This window comes from Lissotriton vulgaris, chromosome 12 (assembly GCF_964263255.1).
Source record: "Lissotriton vulgaris chromosome 12, aLisVul1.2, whole genome shotgun sequence".
Classification (NCBI taxonomy): domain Eukaryota; kingdom Metazoa; phylum Chordata; class Amphibia; order Caudata; family Salamandridae; genus Lissotriton; species Lissotriton vulgaris.
The window spans coordinates 169029990-169054986 of NC_141700.1; the positions used below are offsets into that span (position 1 = coordinate 169029990).

Here is a 24997-nt window from a genome sequence, read left to right on the forward strand (position 1 = left end):
ACGGGGGCGTTAGTATAGAGCCGTTGATGGCGTGTTAGCTCCTAATGGAGAAAGTGTATATCACTATTAGATATTTAAATTCTGTTAGTGTGATGCCCATTCGAAATACGGGTAAATATTATAATTTAAACTGAACAGGAATGAGTGACCATGTTGCAAAAATATACCTTTAGAAGGACAGTTAATGACCTCCCAGAACTTTTTCATGCCCTTCAAGTCCCCAGCAGCCACCAGGCCTCTGTCTTAAGATCCATCTTCCTCTGGGCTGTCACCACCTTATATTTCTTTCTCTACGGACTGACTATCTTTTTATTGTGGGGGATAGTATTTAGGGCTCTTCTCAACTCTTTATGGGCCTTTGTAATATCACTGTTAAACCAATGTTCGGGGATGGGCAGGCTTAGTAGAGCATCTGGCTGATAAGGCTGAACAAAGTGTCTCAAAATCTTGAACTAGGGCAGCGGACACGGCTCAAAGTCGGGCACCTTTCAATAAGGACAATATTCTCATTCCCGATTTGAAACTCCTAATATTGTGGATTTACTGGTTCCCATTTGAGCCTTAAACCTTTATTCGGGTTATACTGGATAGGAGGGGCAATTGACTTCAAGGTCCCTGACCGCAATTCTAGTTTAAAGGAGGCCACTAAAGGATTATGGGTGCTAGCGCAATTTAGCAAGTTTTTAAAATCCCGGGCAGGACTACAATAATTACTGGATAGAAACATAAAATCAATTGTGCTCTTGTGTCCTCCAACGAAAGACAGATCTAATGTGTTACAATCATTAACGCAACCATATAAAGGGGTCGGTCATAAAAAATTAAAATACCATTCAGGGTGTCCCCATACGCAGAGTTAGAAATGGGTCCTGGACTGCTCATCCTTGTTTTTGACTCCACAAACACTTCAACAGCTAAAATAATAGATTCTACAGTTAAAATCACCAGCCCACAAAATACATACCGGCTGTCTAGAAAGAGTTATCTTGCTAATTCCCTCGCTTAATTTATCAGTGACTTCTGTATTTTTTCTGTAAAAAAACTATTTATAAAAATGTACAATTAAAAAATCCACAATGTTAAGACCTGAGAGTAAAAGCAGTTGATACCAAAAAGAACAACATACTTATTTAACCTTAATCGCACCACATTTAACTGATGTGAGCACTGGCAAGCCACCCTTTGCCCTCCCTAAAGTAACTGGGATAGCCGATGTACAATGAGTACAAAACCCACTTAAATGAAAATCGTTCACAGTCCAGGTCTCTTGTAAAAGAATTGGATCACAACCTGACACAAAAACCACCCAATCCTCATTTCCCAGCTTCGTTGAGTAATTCCTGCGATATTCCAAGACAGGACTGCAAAGGAGTGATCAGGGTTCAGTCTTCTGGGCAGGGGCAGTGACCACTTCATCAAAGATTTGATTCCCTCTGACTTTTCTTCTGGATTCCGAGGGTTATAACTTCCCAGTACCGTGGTCCCGGATCAATCAATTTTGTTGAGGCCAGTAAGAGGGGCGGACCTATTGTTGACTGGCTTTTACTGTCTTATTTAATGGCCAGAGTTAAGACAGTAAGCAAACTGTGATTGTACGGGCAGCTTCTAGAAATATCCTAGAGGCAGCACAGAAATGTTAGTGGGGATTAAAAACCTCTTCTCATCTTGATGGGTGATGAAAGTTCACTACCAGCTAATCTTCCTGGATAGTCTTTGGCAAGGGGCCAATCCATCCAACCCTGCATACAGTCAGGAAAAGTCCTTTTGCACCCCTAGCCAACGTGTAACTTTATTTATTGTGGGCCTGGCTCCTCGACTCTGGATTGGTGGACTTAATTGGTGGGATCAAATGTTGGAGTGCTGGAAACGGTCTCCTCATAGTCATTTGTCCTTGCCAATGTGTTCATGTCCCTTTTGTAGACTGTAACTAGACCTGATTTGGCTGGTTTCTTGAAGCAGGGGTCGCCCCTTTCCTCGTGCAACCTAGTCAGTCCTATCACCCTTGTCAATTCTCCATCCTATCCGGGCATTAGGAGTTATCTTCTCTATTTGTGGCAAGGTGGCCGCCACACCTTACTCCGCTATAGCAAGCTCATGAGATCCACATCTGCAAACATGTCCAGGTGGACACATGTGGGGTGAACTCTGCTCATTTGCGGGCACTCAGCCACTAATACGTTTAACCATTTGGGCTTCGATGGCAGACAGGATTTACTTGATTGGGGCAAGATGATCCTGCAAAACTTCAGCAAATATCTCAAAAATTGTATCAAGGTTCAAAGCGTTCCCCCCACCTCCCCCGTCTTCCCCTTGGTAGCTCTGCTTACGGATATTGGGCTGGTTTGAGCCCCTTAATGTTGACCCTATTGCGTTTGGCAGCGAGTTCGGGGGAAGAAATGACAATGTCTGGACTCTGGGATGCCAAGTAAACACAGGTATATTACGCAGGGATTCATTTCTACCAGTGTAACCTTGTCTGCAACTCCTGCAGTGCTATCAGAACTCTCCCTGTCTATATCTGTTGTTGAACAGTCTATCTCCATTGTAGGTAGAGCGTCCCCCAGTGTGCTACTGCAGACCTGTATCCCTCCGCAGCTTTCCTGTGGCCCCCCCTTTAATCCTACCAGTCTCGATGGACGGTCTTCTCTCAGTCATACCAATCTCCGTTGGAACTACCCCCATGGCTCTCTCAAGCATGGTATCTCTGCCTGCGGGCCTAAATGGAAGCTGAGTTTTCCCCAATGCTCTATCCCATTGTACTCGATAACCCAGATCCTTAATTGGGTTGACACCCTACAATAGACTGGGTGTCCCAGCCCAACACAGTCTTTCACCCAGCAGGTTATGTAAGGCAAAAAGAAAAAGCAGATAGCTGGTGGTTGTCGGCAATAGTCAATAGGATACACTGAGGACCGGCAGGGATGTCAGGAATGCTGCTAATGTTGACACACAGAAAGCAATAGCAGAAATGGAGATTCACTTACCTCTCCACCTAGTTTTGATGAAGCCGCCGCCTCCACCCAACAGCTGGGACTCTAAGTTTTGGGTTTTAAGTTTAGAATTTTCCAAAAGCTCCCCCAGAACATAGTGACTCATGTTACTGCGCCTGTGCTTGCATCACTGTGGCTTGCACAGTAAATATACTACTTACTTCCCTCCACAGTTTCACTGTTACCACTAAATTTGTTTGTTTCCTTTCTTTATACCATTCTCCTAACAAACAGCAATGTTTGCACAGCTGGTTTTAGGCAACGACGAAAGTCATGAACTCCTATACTGTTACTGTACCTATACAACCAGGATTAACGAACATAAATCGAGCATCAGAACTAAAAACACCAAATCCAACATTGCTGTTCACTTCATCGAAGCGAATCACAACATTGCACAGTTAAAATTCCTAATCCTAGAGATGGTACCAAAAATGGAAGGAAGAGACATTAACAAAACACTTCTACAAAGAGAAACATCTTGGATCTATAGACTACAAGCCATGAAGCCGCATGGCCTTAATGATCGTTTGGAATTAAGTTGTTATTTATAGTACACCCTCGGTACATGTTATGCACATCGCCACCTGGAATGGTTTGCTAGACTTGTATTCCATACACCCCCCTCACTAACCCTTCACTATCCCTCCTGCTTCACTTTCCGATTCGACTCCACTCCGAGATGGCCGCCTACCCGGCGACCCACTCGTTAGTCCATCGTTTATGTTTACGGCTAATTTCCCGATCCCTTTGAACACTCTACGAGTGAACCAAGCGGAGTTTCCGCGAACTCCGTCAGCCCAGCCACACTCCGCGTGAGGAGTCCGACCCGAGACACCATCCACCCCCGTAAGTTCTATCCTTCCCGCTTAACATCCCACACACGCGTTTGTAACTTTAAGCGCACTGTTGTAACCAGTGGTTTTCACCCCCCGTTTTTTAGATTCCTCGAGCGTGGACAGGCCACGACAACCGTAAGTCTCGCTTAGTACGAGGCATGTTTTTCAAACCTTTTTAGACTTGTTCTACCACGCCGCATTAACGCCTTGCACACCCTCCGTGCGAACGTTCGTATTTTATACGATCCCGCACTCCGGGCACCAACCTTTGTTTTCATAATATACCCCACATTCGTTAATTTTACTTGCCAACCACTCGTTCCGCAATTCCTCTCACCCTTTTCTTGTGAACACCATCACATTCCGATCCCTTCACTCCGCTCGACCCAGCTATCACCCACCCCTTCACCCCGGATCCTTCAGCATGTCACCCCACACCTTTGGACAAGCATGTTCTGAAAATGTTAATACGTGATTTGATGCAATTGAATTATGGTATATCTATATATTGATGAGTACATTACTTTGCATTCCTTTTGTAGTGCTCCTTGAGAAAGAGCCAACCGGCTCGAAATGCATCGGAGCCCATTTGGTTAACCTTTGTGTCTCATGATGAACTGTGAAAAACATTTTGAACATTGAAAACTGAGAATGTATCAGTCAAAAACTTTCAAGTAAAGCGCAAATTTCTTTAAATCAAATGAACTTTTATTGATTACATTCATTGGAGTCTGTTGTTTTTTACAACGAACCATCACAGAGTGCCCACATGCAGGGATGCATTTACACTTGATGTAATGCACTCACCCCTTGACTGTACCTATACAGCCATTTTCTGAACACTCTTATTAACATGAGTATATTACATGTAACTGTGCTTTCCGCTGTACTTTTTTTCTAAAAGCTCTAAAAACATGTTTGAAAGGAGACTGATGAGAGTTGATGGCTTTATGTAGGATGCTAGAGATTTCTCGATTGTTAGGGTAAGAGCAGTTTTTAATGTTTTTTCACTATTCTTCAATTTGCTGACAAATTGGACACCTTAAATGTAATTACATGTGCACAGTATGTTAAAAAATCATAATATGAAAAAGTACAAAGCAATGTTAAATTAAAAAAAATTACACTTGACTGCTTTTCAGTGTTTTATTGAATGACTAAATCTCAGTGAATGCACAAATGTATTTAATGTTTTTATCAAGGTGCACCTAATGATGTACTTGTAAATGCATAATCACGACGCTTAATGAAAGACCTATTTTGTTTTGTCAGGAAAGACCCAAGCGCTTTCTTTTCATTTCCTGTGACAGACTTTATTGCGCCTGGCTACTCCATGATCATTAAAAATCCCATGGATTTTAGTACAATTCGAGAGAAGATCCGAAACAATGAATACCAGTCCATCGAAGAATTGAAGGTATATGATGATTATCTTTGCAGTTTCCAATCAAACTTGAGTGGGGGCTATGGTCATGATTTTTAAATGCAGTCAGAGCTTTAAAACGTTAAGCCGTTTATTGGCATTATTATGAGTTTTGGCTAAAATATTAGAAACTAACATAGGTTCAGAGCATTTGGAAAAGGGTAGTATGTTACAACCATTGCTTCTCTTGTTTTGTCTAAAGGAATTCATTGATATTTGTGAAAATACTTTGCCTTATTTATGATAAAGAATAGGTAATCCCAACATGCAGTGATTTTCTCACCTGTTTGACTGTCATGATACTACCTGAAAGCGACAGTTGAAGCTTCATTTGGTTCTGCTTTCTGTGACTGTATGTGAAATTACAGTGTCTCCATAAGGGTTATTTCATATGTTAATTTCTACTTAAAGTATACCTACTTAAACCACTTAAGTTAACTTGCATTGAACCATGTCACATAGTCTGCATTGATGAACGCCTGTGTTAATTTGCTTTTCTCTAGGTGTTTAAGAATTAGTCTGAACAAACCTTTCATAAAAAGATTTCCTTTTAGAACCAAAACAAGGGAACCTTGAGTAATAGTTTCCATAGAACATTGTGTTAAGCCTAGTGATCTTTCAGTTCTAGAGAGAATTAAGCGTCCTTTTTCATTTTTCACTGTTGAATAATCCACATGGGGCAAATCACCACTAACGATGCCTTAAAACTATTAAATGGTTCATAAAGTGGATTCATGTTGATGTGGAGTTAGCGGTCTTTCCATCACAATTGAAAATCCGACTTCCATCATTCAACCTCAAAATATTCAATTTGTGGGATGTGAGATAGGTTTTGTGGAGATAATTAAGCTGAGTGTACCTCAGCCTTGTATTCCTAGATACTATATTTCTGGATTCACTATGCTTTGCATTATTCTGCCATCTAATGGTTGGGTCCGGAATTGTAGTATTTCTTCTCTTTTCTTTTTGTTCGTGGCCCAGGTGGGCGTCGACATCCCACCATTTGGTGTCCTTCGTGACGTCGACGCGCTTCCCCGGAAGCTCCCACCTTTGGTCACCATCTTCAGATTCTATTTTCCGCTGTTGGGTCTGGATCCACAGTGAAGGAGCTCCAAAACTTTGGGGAGAAGAATGAACGAAAATCGAAGAAACTTCAGAATATATCACCGGGGAAGACACCGGAGATCAAGTAAAGAGGAAAGTTAACGGCAGAAGAGAGAACATCGAAGACTTCAACGGAGAATGTGCATACCGGGGGCTCCCTGGGCGCAGTGAGCGACACAACTCTGTTTAAATTCTGCGCAAACTGCCACCACAATTACGCGCAAAAGGTTCAACACCCGGTTTGCAATCTCTGCCTGCCGCTCTACCATCGAAGTGAGGACTGCAACGCCTGTACAGCATTCACCCCGAAGACCCTCAGAGTAAGGGAGAGGCAAAGAAGTGCAAACTATAACATTCAGGGGACACCCCCATCGCTCCCAGATATGGGACTCAGCAGAGAGGAAGACAACATCGCCGAGGGACCAGAGGACGGCATAGTCGTCGAGATCAAAAAGAAAACGTCGATGGAGGTAAGAGAGTCGTTGAACGCAAAACACTCCACTGATGCTCGCAAAGGCGAGTCAAAGTCCTCGAAAGGAGCAGGGCCGTCGAAGCACTCGACGTCGACAACTGCATCCAGGGACAAGCAAAGCAGACCGTCGGATCCTCTAAGAAGGACTCCCAGACGGCGAAATCCCAAGACAAGGGAAAGGCGCCAAAGAGCAGCCATGAAAGAGAGGCCTCGACGTCGAAAAGAGAAGGCCCGAAAACAGTTTCGACTTTGGCGCCGTCAACCGCGAAGAGAAAAACTGTAACCCTCGAAGCCGAACATGCGGCCGAGATGGAAAAGGAAAAGAAAAGGCTCAAGGCCGAAATGGCGAACATCTTGCAACGCAAGAAAGACTTCGACGAAAAGATGAAATTATTGATTTTAAGTTTTCTTCTAGTTGGTTGATGCGGTGATTTATTAGTAGTTAAAGTAACTCAGTGATTGTATTCGAAAGGTTTGTATTTAGTATACGTGGAGTTTAGGGATTATTAATTGATAAAGATTTTGTAAGTGTATGATTGCTTACTTAAAATTCTCATGGTGGAGATGCAGGGTTTCTGGCCAAAGGCCATTTCCAGGTCCAAACAGGCAAACACCCTTTACCTGCAGCCAGATGCACTGAGCCATAGGGTTAAATAGCCCTAGTGATCAGTTTACCATGGGCCAATAGGAGCCCTAACCCCAACTAATCAGAACAATTGCCCTAGATCTAGCAAGAATACTATCCCTAGCGACCAATCATAACCCTAATCATAGCAACCAATCAGTATCTAAACACTAGGACCAATAAGAACTCCAGTGGTAGCAACAAATTAGAGCCCTGGTAACCAATCAGTAGCAATGTCCTAGCTCGACTAAGAACCCTAGTCACCATTCAGAAGCCTATCTCTAGCAACCACTCATTAGCCAAGCCCTAAGCCCTAGGTCCACTAAGATCTCAAGGCCTACCAACCAATCAGTAGCCAAACCCAAAGCCCTACGGCCAGTGAGAAGCCTAGCCCAAGGGGTGAATCAGAAACCAGGCACTGAAGCCAATTAAACCCTTGTTCTACAGTTCATGTGGCCTCCACCTTAAGGTGCTGTGCAAGGTGGGAGGGATGCCTGCTCATGTGGCTCTGCGCCCAGGCCCAAACTATGGATCTAAATCAGGTGTGCACAGGGGGATAGTGCTATTGCTTCAGCTGACATTCTCCTTAGTGGCAGGCTGGCTCAATACACACTTTCCAGTTTCAGTACTCTCTCCATGACCCAGATTAAAAGGTCTGGCCACACTTACCATTCAGAACAATTCGGTACACTGCCACCACCCCTTTATGCGATTTAACCAAATTATGGACATTCGTCCTACACTCACTCTTAAAGTGTGCATGGTGTTACCCCTCCATCTTGTATTACCAGGGACAAGGGTAGGCCTCTGTGCACACAATAGATTGGTGTCACCCTAAAGCAAATATAAAAGGTAAGGGTACACATTTCATGTGCAGTTGGGCACTGAGGGCTGGAGTACACTCCTGTTCAACATGCAGGGGCATTTCCGTCCCACCACAGATGAAAAGTAAATTGTTACCCTGCCATGTCCTGGCCACTACAGGGGTGTGAAATGTAATAAAAAATCTACTTATCCATTGTGCAGGTTGCTTCATAAATCTACGTGTCTTGTTACAAAATCCACTTGCCCCTTTGGTGCCATGTAGTGCACAAATTATGGCAGTAATCTCATAATATGAGAGGTCTGATATAGCCTCTCTGATTATGCCAGGGCTTGTACTATAGTAGTGTTTGGATACTTGCAATCCCCTTGTGTTGCCACGTTTCCGCAGATATACATACTGGGGGCGGAAGGTAGTGGTAAGCAATAGTTCCTGGGTTAGAATGTCCTTTTGAGTCTGTGCAAACCTATTAACTTGCATGTTTTAAGGGTTTTCAACAACTCTTCTCTAATCTTTTCCCATACTGAGAAATATTGGAAATTTACTCCTGACAATGGCAGACGTAAACCTTCTTCCAGAGTTGGGAAAAAAGTGGTTGGAGGGAAAGTGAATTTGCAAACTCTCAGATTTTCTCATGAGCAAATCTACACATGCCTATTTGCTCATGCTAAAATGCAGATCACAGATATTTTCTTGGAGTACTATTTCGTGTCCTACTTCTGTAATATCTTGGGAATTCATGAAAGCCATATAGCTGCACTTAATGCACAGACATATACCATGGGTGCACTTTTGAGACTTTCTTTAATAATTGGGCATCTGATTTAGTCTGCCGTTGACTGTGACCTTTTGTGTATATTACAATTCTGTCTCTCTCTCTCTGTATTGGGTGGCTTCACTGTGAGTGACAGCATTTTGCTCTTTCACAAGGGGCATATCGGCACACAAAGTAGTTTTGTTCAGTGCCAGTACCTACTGAGGCAGTGTGTGCTTTTTGAGACCAATAAACTATTTTTGCTTTCGCCAATGTTTGTTATAATGGTGAGGGCCCGGCAGCTCCCACACCAAAAAGGTTTTACATAAATCATGCCAAAACATGTCACATATTGACAAAACTAAGAAGCTGACCACCAAATTTCAGATCTACTGGGTTTGCCAATGCTTGTTAATTTTTGTTGTTTCTCATAATCTTATTGAAACTTGTTACACTGACTTTCCACTATTAATATTTTTTGGGAAATACAAGCATACATCAACACATGTTACTACTAAATGATGCTGCAAAGAAATAGTACCTGAAATATTACAGTAGTTAAGCAAAATGTTTTTTCCTGCTTTAATATTTTTATGAACATTTTCTTTTGAAGGCAAAGAATCATCAATTTTGCTTCCAAGCTTTTGCAAATATTTGCATCAAATCAGAGAGCATTCTGGGAGCATTATACATAGCCTCATATGGCTAAACTTTGAAACTTGTGCGCACATTATTATACCGGAACCACTGTCAATAGTGCAGTCAGAGCTTACAACATTTACTTAGAGCGCTCACCCTAATAATAAAGTCTTTCAGTTAATGAACCATAAATACAAGTTTGAACAGCAATAACATATGGGCAAAAATGTTGCCTTAACTGCTGACAGTGCCCTTCCCTGATCCATAATGTGTACTACAAACTGGCAGGCAAAGGGTTTATGCTTCAGGGGGTTAGGCCTACTTGTCCCAAGGACAAAATACACATGAAAACGTGTGCCCTTGACCCCAAACAATAGGTCTTGGGCGTTGGGCTATTGGAACTTCCCATCCCTGCACCATCACTACCAAAAATATAAACATTGTGCACTCCAGGTTCTTATCAGCAACTATATACACGCTACTGCAGTTAGAAAAGAAAGGGAATGCTATAGTTATCAAGTCCTCTTACATATCAGTCTGGCATAACATGACACATTTATGGAACTCTTTTTTATCAAAGGCATCTTGATGGTGAGAGATCTGGGGAATTACAACTAAAATCTACCTTTAAAACTTCCTAAAACTGAGTGTTAATATCCAAGATTGGCCAATTGCAGACCTCGGACATGCCAGTTGTCGTTGACAAATTGCTTAGTTTGGTGCATCTAGCATCCATAATATGTACCTTACTTTTTCCTGATTAATCAAAATTAAACTTCTGTACTTAAGACAACTGGAGTAAAGTGTGCATTTTGACAAACATGACTTTACTATCCCAGGAGAAATGGGACTTAACTTGGAGATGCTCATGCTTAGCGAAGATTACATGGCACAATGCAACCTTTTGTAAATATGAAGAGCATCTTGTGCCCAGTATCAGAGATGCAAGACTCGTGCATATCTCAGTTACTATTTACAGTTGATATTAAGAAAATATTAATTTAATGAAAAACAACCAAACACATTTTCTTTCCACTTTAGGTGAACGAGTCCTCTATTTTAATGGCAGTGTAGACAACACCATGCCAAATAAATAACATTCACTCGGGGGTTTAAACCACTTTGGAATTAATTCGATTTATCTCAACAAAAGAATAAAATGTCATAAATAAATAATACTTTCTTTTTAGTAATAGAATCTTGCTGTAGCTACCCGGGCGTTGGGTACAGATCCTTCTTTAGTGTTATGCTTATTGTACTTTAGGGTCATTATCTTTTCTTTTCCCTGGTCCCAGGAACGTTGCCTCCTTGGGGGTGCTTCTGGGTTTGGTCTGCAATGCTTGCTTGGAAATTCCAAATCGGTCCTTGACTTCACATTCGATATAGCGTTTGGGAATTATGTTGTTTTTTTCCAGCACCCAGACTGCTCCTACTCCTTTACATTCATTTTTTTCCGATGATAAAACGACTTGGGATTTTTATACCATGACTACGAACTGGAAATGTAACATAGAGACATTTTGAAAGAGATCAGGATTTTAAATCCTTAATTTTAACCTCTCTTTGGACCACTGTGGCATGAGTCAGTAGTTTCAAATTATGAAGGACATGCTTGCTGGTTTTTACCGTTTATACAGTTAACACTTGCATTTCTCTCTTTATTGTGAATGCCCCAAGTTTTTTTTCCGCAGGGACTTGAGAGACCGGTTCAACCAGCTTTGTTATAGTTTTCATGCGCCACCTATATTTTAAAACAAGCTTCTCATACAACTCCTGTGTTGAACTTTATTTTATGGCAAAACTATATGAAAAGTGTGTGTGGCAGTTTTATTTGCCAAGTCTGTGACTTTGTTAATCACATACTCTTTTGTCATTCGCAGGATAACTTTAAACAGATCTGTCACAACGCCATGATTTACAATAAGCCGGAAACCATTTACCATAAGGCGGCAAAGAAACTGCTGAATTCTGGCATGAAGATCCTCAGCCAGGTACCAAATACTTAGTTTAATACATGAATTATGAACATGATGACTTTTAGGCTACCACAGCAGACCAAAAGTAGAGTACATTTGCATTTCAACGTTTCGTCGTGGTAATGAGCCCTATCCAAATGTATTTGCAATTAATTTGATCAGTGGTTTGTGTACTAGCAATTAATATTCAAAGGCTCTCCCCACACTGCAAAGTAAGCCAGTTTCCATCAGGTTTCATCATTAACAACCCCGTTTTTTATTTGTTGGATATTTGAATATCTCTATAATGGCCTTGAAAAATCTTCTTCTTTTTATTTGCAACATCACCTAGGTATCTTGACACTGTGCTGTACCAAATTTACTGCAAACGATAGTAGATTGTAATTAGAGGAGGAATGCTTTTAATTGCTTTTTGAGTTTACCAAGATTAGGTTCTGCACGAAGATGTAGTTGGAGGGAGTTCCCCAATTTGGCTACAGCAAACAAAAAAACCCTGTCACCTATATTACCAGTTTTAATATTAGGGATTTAGTTAGAAATTGAGGAGTAGATCTTAAGCATGAGTTGGAGAAGACTACTGGAATTTATTGGGCAGAAATGTTTGGCAATGAGCATAGTGTTTCTGGTGGACTAAAACTACTGCTTTCAGATTCATTCTGTCCTTTATCAGAAGAATATGTACTAGTTGTAGTAATTATATCATATTTTTAGTTGCCACCAAAATGTGTGTTTTATTGTCTGTGAGGAGGGTATATTGAATGTATTTTCCTCCCACACAGGCTACTTACTGCGCTCAACGGGAGCGATTACAATGGCGGTCGTTCGGAGCGCCGTCTGCTGTTTCGACTGTCAGGAGAATGCCTGACAAGCATTAGGCAGTCCAACTGCCTAATTTCGATATGACCTCCGTGCTGGAAGTCGCTCAGTGCTCCTTTTCAATGCGGCCTGTGCTGCAGCCAAGGAAAAGGGCAGCAGAACAAGCTGCCATGGTACCGAGCTCCTCCTGCACTACCATTGACGGTGTGCCATGCACCATGTCTTGCATGGAGATGAGTGGGGGCACATAATCGCCTGGGGTCAATTTACAGTGGCCCATAATGGGCGAGGGCCCCCATATCCCTGCCTAGGCACCACCACTATTCAGGGATACAACTCCGACCGCTGACCTGTCGGGATCTCCGATCCTGGCGGAGGCGGCGGTCTTCCCTCCGACCACTGTGGGTCCGACTACCGGGGTTGCAATCCAGCAGTCAGACCGAAAGGCTGTCAGCGGTTGGATGCCGCCAACAGTCGGACGGGCATCGTAGTCAGGCGCATAGTTAGTGTTGAAGATAGGAAACCATGGACGTGGGCATGCACTTTCGTGCCCTCCCCTCTCGCGCTGCTAACTGTCTTGCACAACATGAGAGAGGGACTACCAGTGTGTAGACATGGCTGGTGTGGCATGGGAAGAAAGCGTGGCAGAGTAACTAATGATTTTGCAGCATGAATCCTTTTGTGAATTCACATGCTGTGCATTATTCCACCATCTAGTGGTTGGGTCTGCAATAGTATTTTTTTTGTGGTTTTTGCTTGCTTGCTTGGGGCGTCGTCAACCACCATTTGGTGCTAGGTCCAATACCTTGTGTGACGTTAGACGACGCTGCTGAAGTTCCTGTGCTAGTTAGCCATCTTCAGATTCTTTTTCCCGCCATTGGGTCTGGAAGCAAAGGGAGACACTGAAGATTTGGACAAAGTCCCAGAAAGAATCAAAGAATTAGATTGAAAATACCGTTGATCATCGACTGTGAAAACACCGAGGCAGGGGCAAGGAAAATACCCCAGTCAAATTCTGCCCGAAGTGCCACCGCAAGTTTGCTACACGGCGTTTGTAACCTCTGCCTGATGGATCACAAGGATAAAGACTGTGGTGGGCATCCAAGAACATAACCCTAGGCAGAACTTTCAAAACACCAACACCCTCAGTGACCAAACGACAGATGCGTTCCACAAGGGTTGAGGAGCACTTTCAGGAAACCTGAGGGTACAGGGGTCAATGGAACGATGCAGACGATAAAGCACATCAACTTTCTAGTAAGGAAGACCATGTTCCTGGCACTAAAGTCATTCCAAGCCCACATAGGAAGAAAGGTAGTATTAATCCAAACCGACAACACCACAACTATGTTTTACCTCAATAAACAGGGAGGGACGAAATAATTCACTCTAAGCAAATTAGCTCAGGAAATATGGAAATGGCCCAATTCAAGGAAAATCAGCCTGCAGACAATTCATGTGCCAGGGAAAGACAACATCGAAGCGGATCAACTCAGAAGACAGAACAGCAGCTCGCATGAGTGTGAGATAAAACAGAGGACCCTGCATCAGGTCTTCAGCCTCTGGGAAAGCCCAAAAATAGACCTATTCGCAACAGTGGAGAACAATAAATGCTGATCCATCGCCTCCAGGTTTCAACACCACCTATCAAAAGGGGATGCCCTATCACTAAACTGGTCAGGGATATTTGCATACGCGTTCCCTCCAATTCCTCTACTACAAAAGGTTCTGGGGAAAGCCAGACAACCAGGAATACATCGAATACTCATAGCCCCTCAATGGGCAAGACTGACCTGGAACTCAAGCCTACTAAAACTGTCCAGGGGACAAATGATCAGGCTCAAGGCAGACAAGAAATTAAACTAGTTCCCTTGAGACATATACAGGATAAGCTAAAACTTAGCTTGAAAGCAACCAACAATAAAATCATGAGCTAATACAATTCTAAACATAAGGTACACATCAATTTATTAAAGTAACAGAAATAAAAGCAGTTTACATTTATACATCATACAATTACTAAGAAACAATTAAAATTTCAACTAATAATACAATCTATTGTGACCTGCACAATGCAACAGACAGACAAAAATGTGTTGTAAAACATAAAAAATTGTAAAATACAAGTGGTACATTCAATACTACAATTTCATCACTCCCTAATTTTATGGCCACAAATTTGTATATCAACAGGGGAGGAGAGGACTTGAATTGTACAGGAGTTTGGCGTCGACGCGTTTCGGTGGTTCTGAAACGAATATGTTCCACCTTTATCAAAACTAAGGTTCGATGTCTGTCTTGTTTCAGGGTCTGTACAATTCCCCGGTGTATTTCTGTGCGATGCGATAAGCTGATGCGTCTGTTCTCTACCACGTTTTTAAGAAGTAAAATAGGATAAATTCCTGTATAATCTCTTCAGAATGTTGAATGATGTCACTTTATAGATTACGACGGTGTACAAATTAAAATGGTTCCTGAAGGAGATCAATCAAGTTCCATCTCTAAAATCGAGTGGAGAATCTTCTCCAATATGGAAAGAAGAACGTTTACGTTAGCGAGGTTTTGCTGGAAAATGATGGGCGCTTGACACGTCTTTCGCTGTCGGGTAAAGCTGATTTTTCAGGTGGAGCGCTCTAGCAGTTTCCTCGAGCGGGAATACAATCTCCCCTTCTAAGGCGGATCAATCACGCTGCTTCTGGGGGTTCTGGTTCGAATTCAAGGCAGACAAGGACTTCCTCACAATGCAAAGGGGGCAAATCTTTCACCCAGAACCAGCAACGCTCAGCGTAGCAGCCTGACACCTGAATACATAGAGTTCAGACATTTAAACTTACTGCAAAAAAACAATGGAAATACTAAAGGAGGCAAGAAAACAGACCACTAGGCAATGCTACGCAGCTAAGTGGAAGCGGTACACCATGTGGTGCACAAAAAACAATACCCTAAGCTCAATTTTCACTCAGGAAACAGTGCTCCTATATCTGACACACTTGCTTGACAGTAACATCAACTACTCAAGCCTCAAGGTACACCTGGCAGCAATTGTAGCCTACACCAGGGAAAATTAATGTAAATATTTCTTCACAGCACCAGTCATCCAAAGATTCCTTGTGGAGTCCAAGAGTTTGCACCCCATAGAAAGGCTCCAGCCATGATGTGAAGTTTAAACAAAGTTGTAATTAAGGCTCCCTGTTATCCGTTTTTACAGATAAATGCAGACAAAAAACATGTATTTTCTTGTCTGTATTTTTAAAAAAAAAGTTTTTATTAAACTTAAATAAGAAATACAAATAACAAGACCATTATGCCATGGACGTCTGCGAAATAAAGTCGGTGAATGTGGGTTCCAGCAATACAGAATCAAGAAGGAGTTAAATAAGTGGGCTCATGGTTCCTCAATGTCCTCGCATATTGGATCTATTTCTGGCGGTGTACAGATATCTCCTCGGTAAGCATTCCAGACATCCCATATCTTCCCCCATTTACGGGGCCTCCCTCTGGCCACATAAACAGCTCTCTCCCGAAACATACACCAATCAAGGTATTCCATCCACTTCCCAATCTGGGGAGCTCGACAAGCACCCCATAGTTGTGCGATATTTCGCTTAGCAATCATACAGGCAAGAGTGACCCAAAGCTTGCCATGACTCGTGAGGTCAGAAGGCTCCCATACATTAAGTAAACAGCAGCGTGCTTCAAGTGCAATCTGTACACCCCACACCTTACTCATTTTCTCATGGATCTTGGTCCAATAGTTATGAATCTCTGGGCACTCCCACAAAATATGCATAAAGGTACCAGTCATACCACAACCCCTAGGACAATCTGCATTTGAGGCAAGCCCCATTCGACACAACCCAGGGCCCGTGGTGTAGGACCGGTGATGGATCCTAAGCTGCACCAGCCGAAGTCTCATGGAGATCGCACTTCCCGAGGGGAGGACACAGCCTCCACCCAGTCCTCATCATCCAAGACCAGACCATCTGCAACCCATTATTCCCGGACTTTCACCAGGGGATCTTCTGTGTGGTTGACCAACTTCTTGTAAACCAGGGAAATCGCCCTGGTGGGAAGATACCCATCCAGGATTCGATCCTCCAGCGGAGAAGCCTCCGGAGGCTTCACATCGCGGGGAATGGGCGGCGCCAGCACATGCTTAATTTGCGAATAGCGGTATCGCTCGCTCTCATTCAGTTGGTGTCTGGTCTGCAATTCCTCAAAAGTCAATATCCCGTTCCTGCCCTATATATCACGGACCTGCGAGATACCGATCAGGTCCCAGCGATCGAAACCCTTTTACTTCCACAGGCTACCCAGAGCCTCTGAGTTCCATAATGGTGTGGCCATAGGTATCTTGCCCTCACATTTAAGAGCACTGTTGGCCTCATGCCACGCCCGCGCAGAAGCCGACGCCGGACCCAACAAAGGAAACCTGCCTCGCCTAGCATACAAAATCCGGGTGTACTCGCCCCCGGCAACTGGCCACGATCCATGGCGAACCCGGGGTCAGCCGGGGAACCATAAATTGCATGATTGATTGGAGCCAGCTGGGAGGCCCAATAATATTTCCTAATACTGGGCAGTCCAATCCCACCGTCATACCAGAGCAACATCAGTTTAGATAGCGCGATCCGCGGCTTCCCAACCCAAAGAAGCTGACGCTGCAAACATTCTATCTCGTTAAAATAGGAGGGGGGAACGGGATCAAAAAGGTTCTGCAAAACATATAAAAACCGTGGTAGCGCCATCATTTTAAACAGAACCGCCCGACCCAGTAGGGAAAGCGGCAGCTCCTTCCATTTTGCAATATCCCGGCAGAGTCTGGCCAGGGAGGGAACCAAATTTGCATCGAAACACGTCTTAGGATCCAGAGAGATGAAAACTCCAAGGTAGCGGAAGCCCACCAGTTTTATTTTAACCGGGCAATTCTCCAGCACTCTAGGGGGGTCACCGCTCAACACAAAGAGGACTTCTTCCAATTAATGGCGAAACCCGAATATCTACCATAGATCGGCAAGATATCCATGAAAACAATTAGGGACTGCCGGGGGGAGGTCAAATACATAAGGATATCGTCCGCATATAGCGAAATGTTATCCTCCCACTCCGGAGTCCAACGCAACCCTTTGATCGATCTATCCCATCGCACCCAAGCCGCGAGCGGCTCCAAGTCCAGGGCAAACAAAAGTGGTGAGAGGGGACATCCCTGCCGTGTGCCCCTCCCTAGCTGAAAGTCACGGGACTTGTGATTGTTCACTACAACTCGGGCCAACGGAGTCGAGTACAGGAGACGGATCCACCGTATAAATTCCCGGCCAAACATGAGTTTCTCCAGTACCGCAAAAAGATAAAACCATTCGACTCTGTCGAACCCCATAGTGGCGTCCAATGACAGAAGTACCACAGGCTCAAGAATGCGAGCGGAACCCGCCACCTCCCCGTGAAGTCTACGAAGATTAAGAGCAGTGTTGCTGCGCGGCATAAAGCCGGACTGGTCCGGATGCACCAGCTCAGATATGACCTTCACCAATCGACTCGCGAGGAGCTTGGCCAGAATCTTAGGCTCCGCATTTAAGAGAGAAATTGGGCGGTAGGAGGAGCAATCCAAACGAGGCTTGCCTTCTTTATAACTCACAATAATATTAGCGATACGTTGGTCATAAGGGAGTACGCCATTTTCCCGGCTCTCGAGATACATAGCTTTCAGGACCGGAGCCAGGCGGTCCGCATGAAGTATATAAAGTTCAACAGGAATACCGTTCGGGCCCGATGCTTTCCCAGAGGGAACCCCCCGGATTGCCATCGCGACCTCGTCATTTGTTATGTCAGAATCCAAAAACTCCCTGTTCTCGGCCGATAAAACGGACATTGGGATGTCTCGGATGACCTCCGCATTCTCTTCCACCGTGACCAAACCCCACTGAAGTATAGACCTCATAATAACGGGCAAACTCGTCCACTATGAGCTGCGGGTCCATCATGACCCCCGAGCCCGCGATCTGCAGCTCAGGCACCAGACGCGACCCCCAGTCACCCTTCTCCAGCCATGCAATAAGTTTCCCCGCCTTATCGCCGTGTTCATAAATTCTGCTTTGGGTGTTAGCGTGTTGCTCCCTCGCCCCATCACGCGCCAAGCGTTTGTACTCGTCTCGAAGGAGACCGAGGCGGTGAATATCCCCCAGGTCCCCAGTGGTGGAGACCTCCCTTTCCAAGGCAGATAGCTCCGCCTCGATCCTGTCAATTTCCGCCCTACTCTTCTTCTTCTGCCCCGAGATTAGGGAGAGAGCCTCCCCCCTGACTACAGTTTTGTAGGCCTCCCAGAGTGAGCAGTCAGTCAACCGTCCCTGCGTTCTCACGGAGGTAGCTATCAGTTGCACGCACCAGCTCTTTTTTGGTAACGGGGCCTCTCAACCGCCAAGCGCTAATAGGGGCGACCCTAGCCACATTGTTTGGAACGACTTTCAGTTGCAGCCAGATCGGCGAGTGATCAGACACTCCTCTGGCTAGATGACGTACTTCCTGAACAAACATCGTCTGCGACGCAGGCATTAACACATAATCAATTCTGGAAAAAGAGTGGTGCGCTGCTGACACATGCGTGTACTCCAAGTCACTAGGGTGCCGGAGTCTCCACCCATTAACCATGCCTGTTCCGGAGACAAAATCCGACAACCATCTACGAGAGGGCAGTAACACACGGGAGGGGTACCTATCCAGCTCCCCATCCATGACCGCATTGAAATCACCCCTTATTACCATGATGCCAATGGGTAGCGACAAGAACACCCTGCTCAGATCACAAAAGGTGTCTGTCTGCAGTGCGGGGGGAACATGTACAGAGAGGAACGTGATCGTTCTACCCTCCCAAGGTCCCGAGACGCCGTCATAGCGGCCTCGGTTATCAGACCAGGTAGCTTGTATAGTGAGCGGAAAGAAATTTTTAACCAGTATCCCCACCCCTCTGGAGCCCGAGGTAAAACCGGCATGAGCATCCAACTTATACCCTCCTCTATGTAGCGCCATACATCTCTTTGCCATAAGATGAGTCTCCTGGAGCACGACCACATCCGGTGACCGGCGCCTGATCAGCTGCCCGACCATGGCACGTTTGATCTTGTCTCCCAAACCATTCACGTTCCAACTGAGAACAGACACTCCCAAGCCCAATCTAGCTGAAGCCATACTCATCCCCCGAGAATTCTGAAGCATACCGTGACATCCATTGCAAGCACTGGTCATAAACAAAACACAAATCAACAAACAAAACACCCCCCAAACCGACACCCCAACCCCCCACCCTGCACCCCTGCATGCAACTTTTGGACATTTATTTATTTATTTATTTTTTTTTATAGTCTTGTATCGCGCTAGAATCAGCCCCGAAGGGGTATCTCCGCGCGTGGCTTCTAAATGAGTAACGCAACACTATTGATCGGAAAGGGCAGAGGGGAAGCTAAATTAGTCCAGTGTAAATAAGTAAGTTTTTAGTTTCTTCCTAAAGTTAAGAAGGTGAGGAATTTGTCTTAGCTGGGGAGGGAGGGAGTTCCACAGCATTGGGCCTTTGAGGGAGGGGGCACGGCCACCCTGTCTTGCTCTGTTTATTTTAGGTACGTATAGCAACATAGTGTTGCTGGAGCGTAGGGTACGTCCAGGAGAGTAAGGGAGGAAGACATCTTTCAGATATTTGGGACCAGAGCCGTAGATGCATTTATGCATAATACAGCACAGCTTAAAATGAATCCGCTGTTGCACCGGAAGCCAGTGTAGATGGGAGAGGAGGGGACGGGAAGGGGTGCGGGGCGGAGCATTCATGATAAGTCTTGCCGCGGTGTTCTGTACTACCTGCAGTCTGCGAAGTTGTTCCTGGTTTGCAGATATGAGTAGACTATTGCAGTAGTCCACTCGTCCAAGGACTAGTGCCTGAACCAGCGTCTTCCTATGGGTGTTTGGTAGGAGGGGGAAGATACGCCGTAAAAGACCAATTGTGCGGAAACACGTTCCCGCAACCTGTCTGACGTGATCTTTCATAATCAGGGATTGGTCCAGGCGTACTCCGAGGTTCTTGATGGTTTGCTTGGGCGCTGGGACAGGACCGAGCTCCATTGGCCACCATTCCGGGGACCAAAGCAGGGAGGCCCCTCCAAACAACATGACCTCAGTTTTGGTCACGTTGCATTGGAGGAAGTTCTGGGCCATCCAACCTGCCACCGCTCTCATACCGTCTTGGAAAGACTGCATGACTGCGGGTGTAATGGTTTGAAAGGGGAAAAGCAGCTGAGTATCGTCAGCATAAGAGATTGGTGAAAACCCGTGAGATCTAATGATCTCTGCCAAGGGGGCCACATATACGTTAAATAACGTGGGGCTTAGACATGAGCCCTGTGGCACCCCCTTGGTAAGCTTCCTGCAGACAGATTTATAGGAGCCTAATTTGACACCTTGTTGTCTGTCTCCAAGGAAGCTCTCCAGCCACGCAAGGGCGGTCCCTTCTACTCCAACTCCCTTCAGACGGCCGAGAAGAACTTCATGCGACACCGTGTCGAAGGCAGCGGACAAATCCAATAGCACCAGAATCACTGATCTCCCTCTGTCAAGTGACATTCTGATGTTATCTGTCACTGACAGAAGGGCTGATTCGGTGCTATGGTTGGGCCTAAAACCAGATTGCGAGTGGTCTAGGCCACCCGCTGCCTCGATGTAGTTAGACAGGTGTGCATTAACATGTTTCTCGGCCATCTTGCTGTAATAAGGTAGGAGCGAGATAGGACGGAGGTTGGAAAGCTCCGTCCACGGAAGGGCCGCATTCTTGCGGATTGGGTTCACCGCTGCTCTCTTCCATTCAGTTGGTACTTTTCCCTCTTTAAGGGACTGGTTGATGATATCCTGAATGTAGGGGGCTAACAGGGTACGGAGTGGGGTTAGGATCTTAGCGGGAATAAGATCGTCCGGAGATCCAGACTTGACTTGAGTCATTATTGTGTCAAGCTCTTCGATATTTATAGGAGGGAATGTAGTTAAGGTAAAGTTTGTATTCACATTGAGGGAGGAGGCATTATAGGAATCACTATTGGGTTGGGATCCTAGAATTTTGCCATAAATGGATTCTATTTTATTCTCAAAATAAGATGACACTTCTTCACATAGACTTAGTGAAAAGTCGTCTGGGCATATACAAGCCGTGGGTTTTACAAAAGTGTCAAGAATCCTATACAATTCTCTGGGAGAGTTATCGGCTTCCATGAGCTGTTGAGCGATGTTGTTTTTGCGGGCAGCCTTGATGTGTTTGTAATAATTAGCTTGGGCTGCACGATGTGCTTTTTTATTATCCTCAGAGTGTGATTTCCTCCATCTTTTCTCTATCCTTCTACATTCTTGCTTCTCTTTTCTTAGGGCCTCGGTGTACCATTTTTCCTGTTTGGCCACCGGAAACTGTCTGAATGTTTTCAAAGGGGCAATTTTGTCGATAGCTACCGTCAGAGTTTGCTGAAACACGGTTAGCTTTTGCTCTACTCCGTCAGTATCTCTGATCTCGGGTTTTTTCCACGCCTTTTCTAACGCATCCAGTGTAAGTTTGTGCCACTGTCTGCGTATAGTGGATGGGAGGGGTTTCTGTGGGGGACCCTTATTAACTTTAAAAATGCTAAACTGCATTAAAAAATGGTCTGACCAGTGGACTTGAATAGGTTTGTGGCACCGAATGTTATTGAAGTTGGTAAATATCAAATCGATACAATGACCGCCTTCGTGGGTGGGATCCTGATTTTTTTGTGTTAGACCGATAGTTGTCATATCAGTCGACAAAGTTTTTGTCCCTATAGAATCACATTGGTCGGTATGGACATTAAAATCTCCAAGGAGAAGAAAATCCTCATTGGCCCGCATATAAGGGCCAAGTATCTCTAAAAGAGATGTGGAAAAGCTGGGGCACGGAAGAGGAGGACGGTAAACAAGTGCACCTTTAATGGTCTTTCTATTGGGGAGGATAATTCTGAAAACCATTGTTTCCATATCTCTGCAACATTGTCTATCTATAATGTCCAATTTCATAGACTCTCTATAAATTATGGCAATGCCGCCGCCAATTTTGTCAGGGCGGTCAGAGTGATGAAATTTGTAACCCATAGGTACTCCTAAAGTAATGGCAGCCACCGTGTGGGGTTTTAGCCAAGTCTCGGTAATAAAACATAGATCTGGGGATAGAGAATGTAATAAGTCCCAGATCTCCGTCTGGTGTTTAGGCATAGAACGGACATTCATAAGAATGCATTGTAGGTCATTATGAGATTTACAAGGTTCATCAAAATTGTTTAGTAACAAAGAGGTATAATGACAATTGTAGCACGAGAACGGGCCATTGAAACAGGGTCTGTTATCCTCAGCATGACATGGGGTAGAAAGATACCTCAATGAGGTCAGGAATGAGGAATCATACCTGATGTGTTTATCAGCACAAAGAGACGGCATGATGTAGGAATCCCGCCCCGTCGCCACGTCCTGTCGCGGACGGGCGCAGACGGGCAGCTCTTTGGCTGGTCTTCGGCTGCAATGAGGCTGCGCGCAATCGCTGCGCGCTTCCTATGAGGCGATGGCTAAATAATCCTCAGTGGAGCACTAGAGCGCTGACCGCTCGCCGGAAGTGTGGCCCTCACCTGTCCGCCCTCCGCACAACGGTAATAAATTACCGAGTCGGACCGAGGCGGGCAGGCACAGAAATCGAGACCAACACTCCGGGTAAATGTTAAAATATTATTAAACTAATTGGGTGTAACACACAGGCTAAAATCGTGCACAAGATATTTTTAAAATGTGAGGTTTAAAAAGCGCTAATTTTCAGCAACGCTCTATCGTTTCTAAAGTGAATTCGTCAGCTCCTCCAGTAGCCAGCAAGCGGAGTGGGACACTGCCACTGTCTTCCCCCACTAGTAGTGTGCCCGTCTCCCCAGATCTAGCTATGAAATCCAAACGTAGAAAACGGAGGAGGACCTTACTACAGGCCACCAACCTCCACCATCCCAACCCGCATACAAACCCCACCAACCATGTCACTTACGGAAAACCCCAAAAATATTAGCAATGTCAGTGGGGAAAAAGAGATCGCCCCGATCGAACCAGCGCCCCGCCACCATAGTCAATTGACACGATCAAAAAGGGATCATTGTTCCTCGTTGTCCATCAGGGTGTCCCCCTCCTTGTCCGGCCCCTGGACTCGGTCCAGCCAGTCCACTGCAGCATCAGGATGATCAAAGAACCAAGCTTTGCCGTCGCGTTCTATCCAAAGGCGGGCAGGGAACAGCATAGAGTACTTGATTTCCGAGGCGCCCAACCTTCTCTTAATATCCATGAAACCCTGCCGCTGTTTCTGGACTGCCTGGGTAAAGTCAGGGTAAAAGCAAGTACGCGTTCTTGTATGCCAAAAGTCCAGAGGATCTTGCAGCCTGCGGAATAGTATCTCGGTCCCGAAAGTTCAAAATGCGGACAATCATAGGACGAGGAGGTGCCCCCGTCTTCGGGCGTCCACCGGGGACTCTGTAGGCTCTTTCCACAGTAAAAAAGTTACTGAGGCCCTTGGGCTTTAGATGATTCAGGATGAGATCCTCCACAAATAGATCCGGGGCCTGTCCCTCCGATCTCTCCGGTATGCCAAGAATGCACGTCCTTCATATTCGTCCAGCTTACGGGCAAACTGAGTCCGAGACACCTTCAGTTCTCTCACCTCTCGCTGGAGTTCCGACACATCGTCCGTGAGACTCGATGTTTTGATCTCGAGTGATTTGACCTTCTCCGAGGTTTTAGTCATGTCAGCTCGGATTAAGCCCACCTCAATAGTCACTGTGTCCAATTTGCAGTCCATCCTACCGAGGGAAGACTGGATCCCAGTGATCGCTGCCATCAAGTCTTTTAGTGTCGGGTCCGCCCCAGATGGTCTACCCTCCTGGCCACTCACTTGGGCGCGTTTCTCATCCACTGGGGAGCCCTTGGAGAAACTATACTTTTCCAGTCTATTGGACTGAAACAGTCTGGTAGTCCTCGATGATTTCGGAGGTAGCTTTTTGGAGTCCCCCCTCGCCGCCATTATCAAATTTTGCACTGCCACCAACTCCACCACCCGAGCTAGGCCAATGCTTCGCAAAGTCAATCGAAGCAATCGTGTGTTGCTCCGTACTGGCAGGGGTGCACTGCGCAAAATAGTTTGAGAGGGGAACCCCGAGGCCCCGCAGATGCGACACGACTTCTGTGGATCGAGTGCCACTGCGCACTTCCGGTTCCACTCGCCGTTGTTGTTGAACTCCAAAGCGGGCAGTGCCACACGCAGGGTCCCTGTGGCGCTCCCTGTAGGCTCAAAAGTTCCAGACGGAGGATTTAAGTCATCAGAGCACCCAAATCGTTCGTAATGGCGCCCAGTGGCTAAGGTGCCGGTCCCCACCCGATGGTAGGGACGGGGCTCAGGATAATGTGCCGGATGGCAAGTCAGGATGTGGCGGCCGGCGGAGCCGATGCTCAGGCGGCCATCTTGGTCGCTGGCGCGGCTCCTCCCC

At 45.3% G+C, this 24997-nt stretch overlaps 1 protein-coding gene across 1 annotated transcript in view; it reads left to right on the plus strand.

Annotated features, from left to right (window-relative positions):
• BRD7 (bromodomain containing 7) overlaps positions 1-24997 on the plus strand; it is a 266204-nt gene that overhangs the window by 71969 nt on the left and 169238 nt on the right. The window contains exons 5-6 of the mRNA XM_086947699.1: positions 5102-5246; positions 11550-11660. Of these exons, the coding sequence (XP_086803825.1) occupies positions 5102-5246; positions 11550-11660 (256 nt within the window). The remainder of the gene's footprint in view (positions 1-5101; positions 5247-11549; positions 11661-24997) is intronic.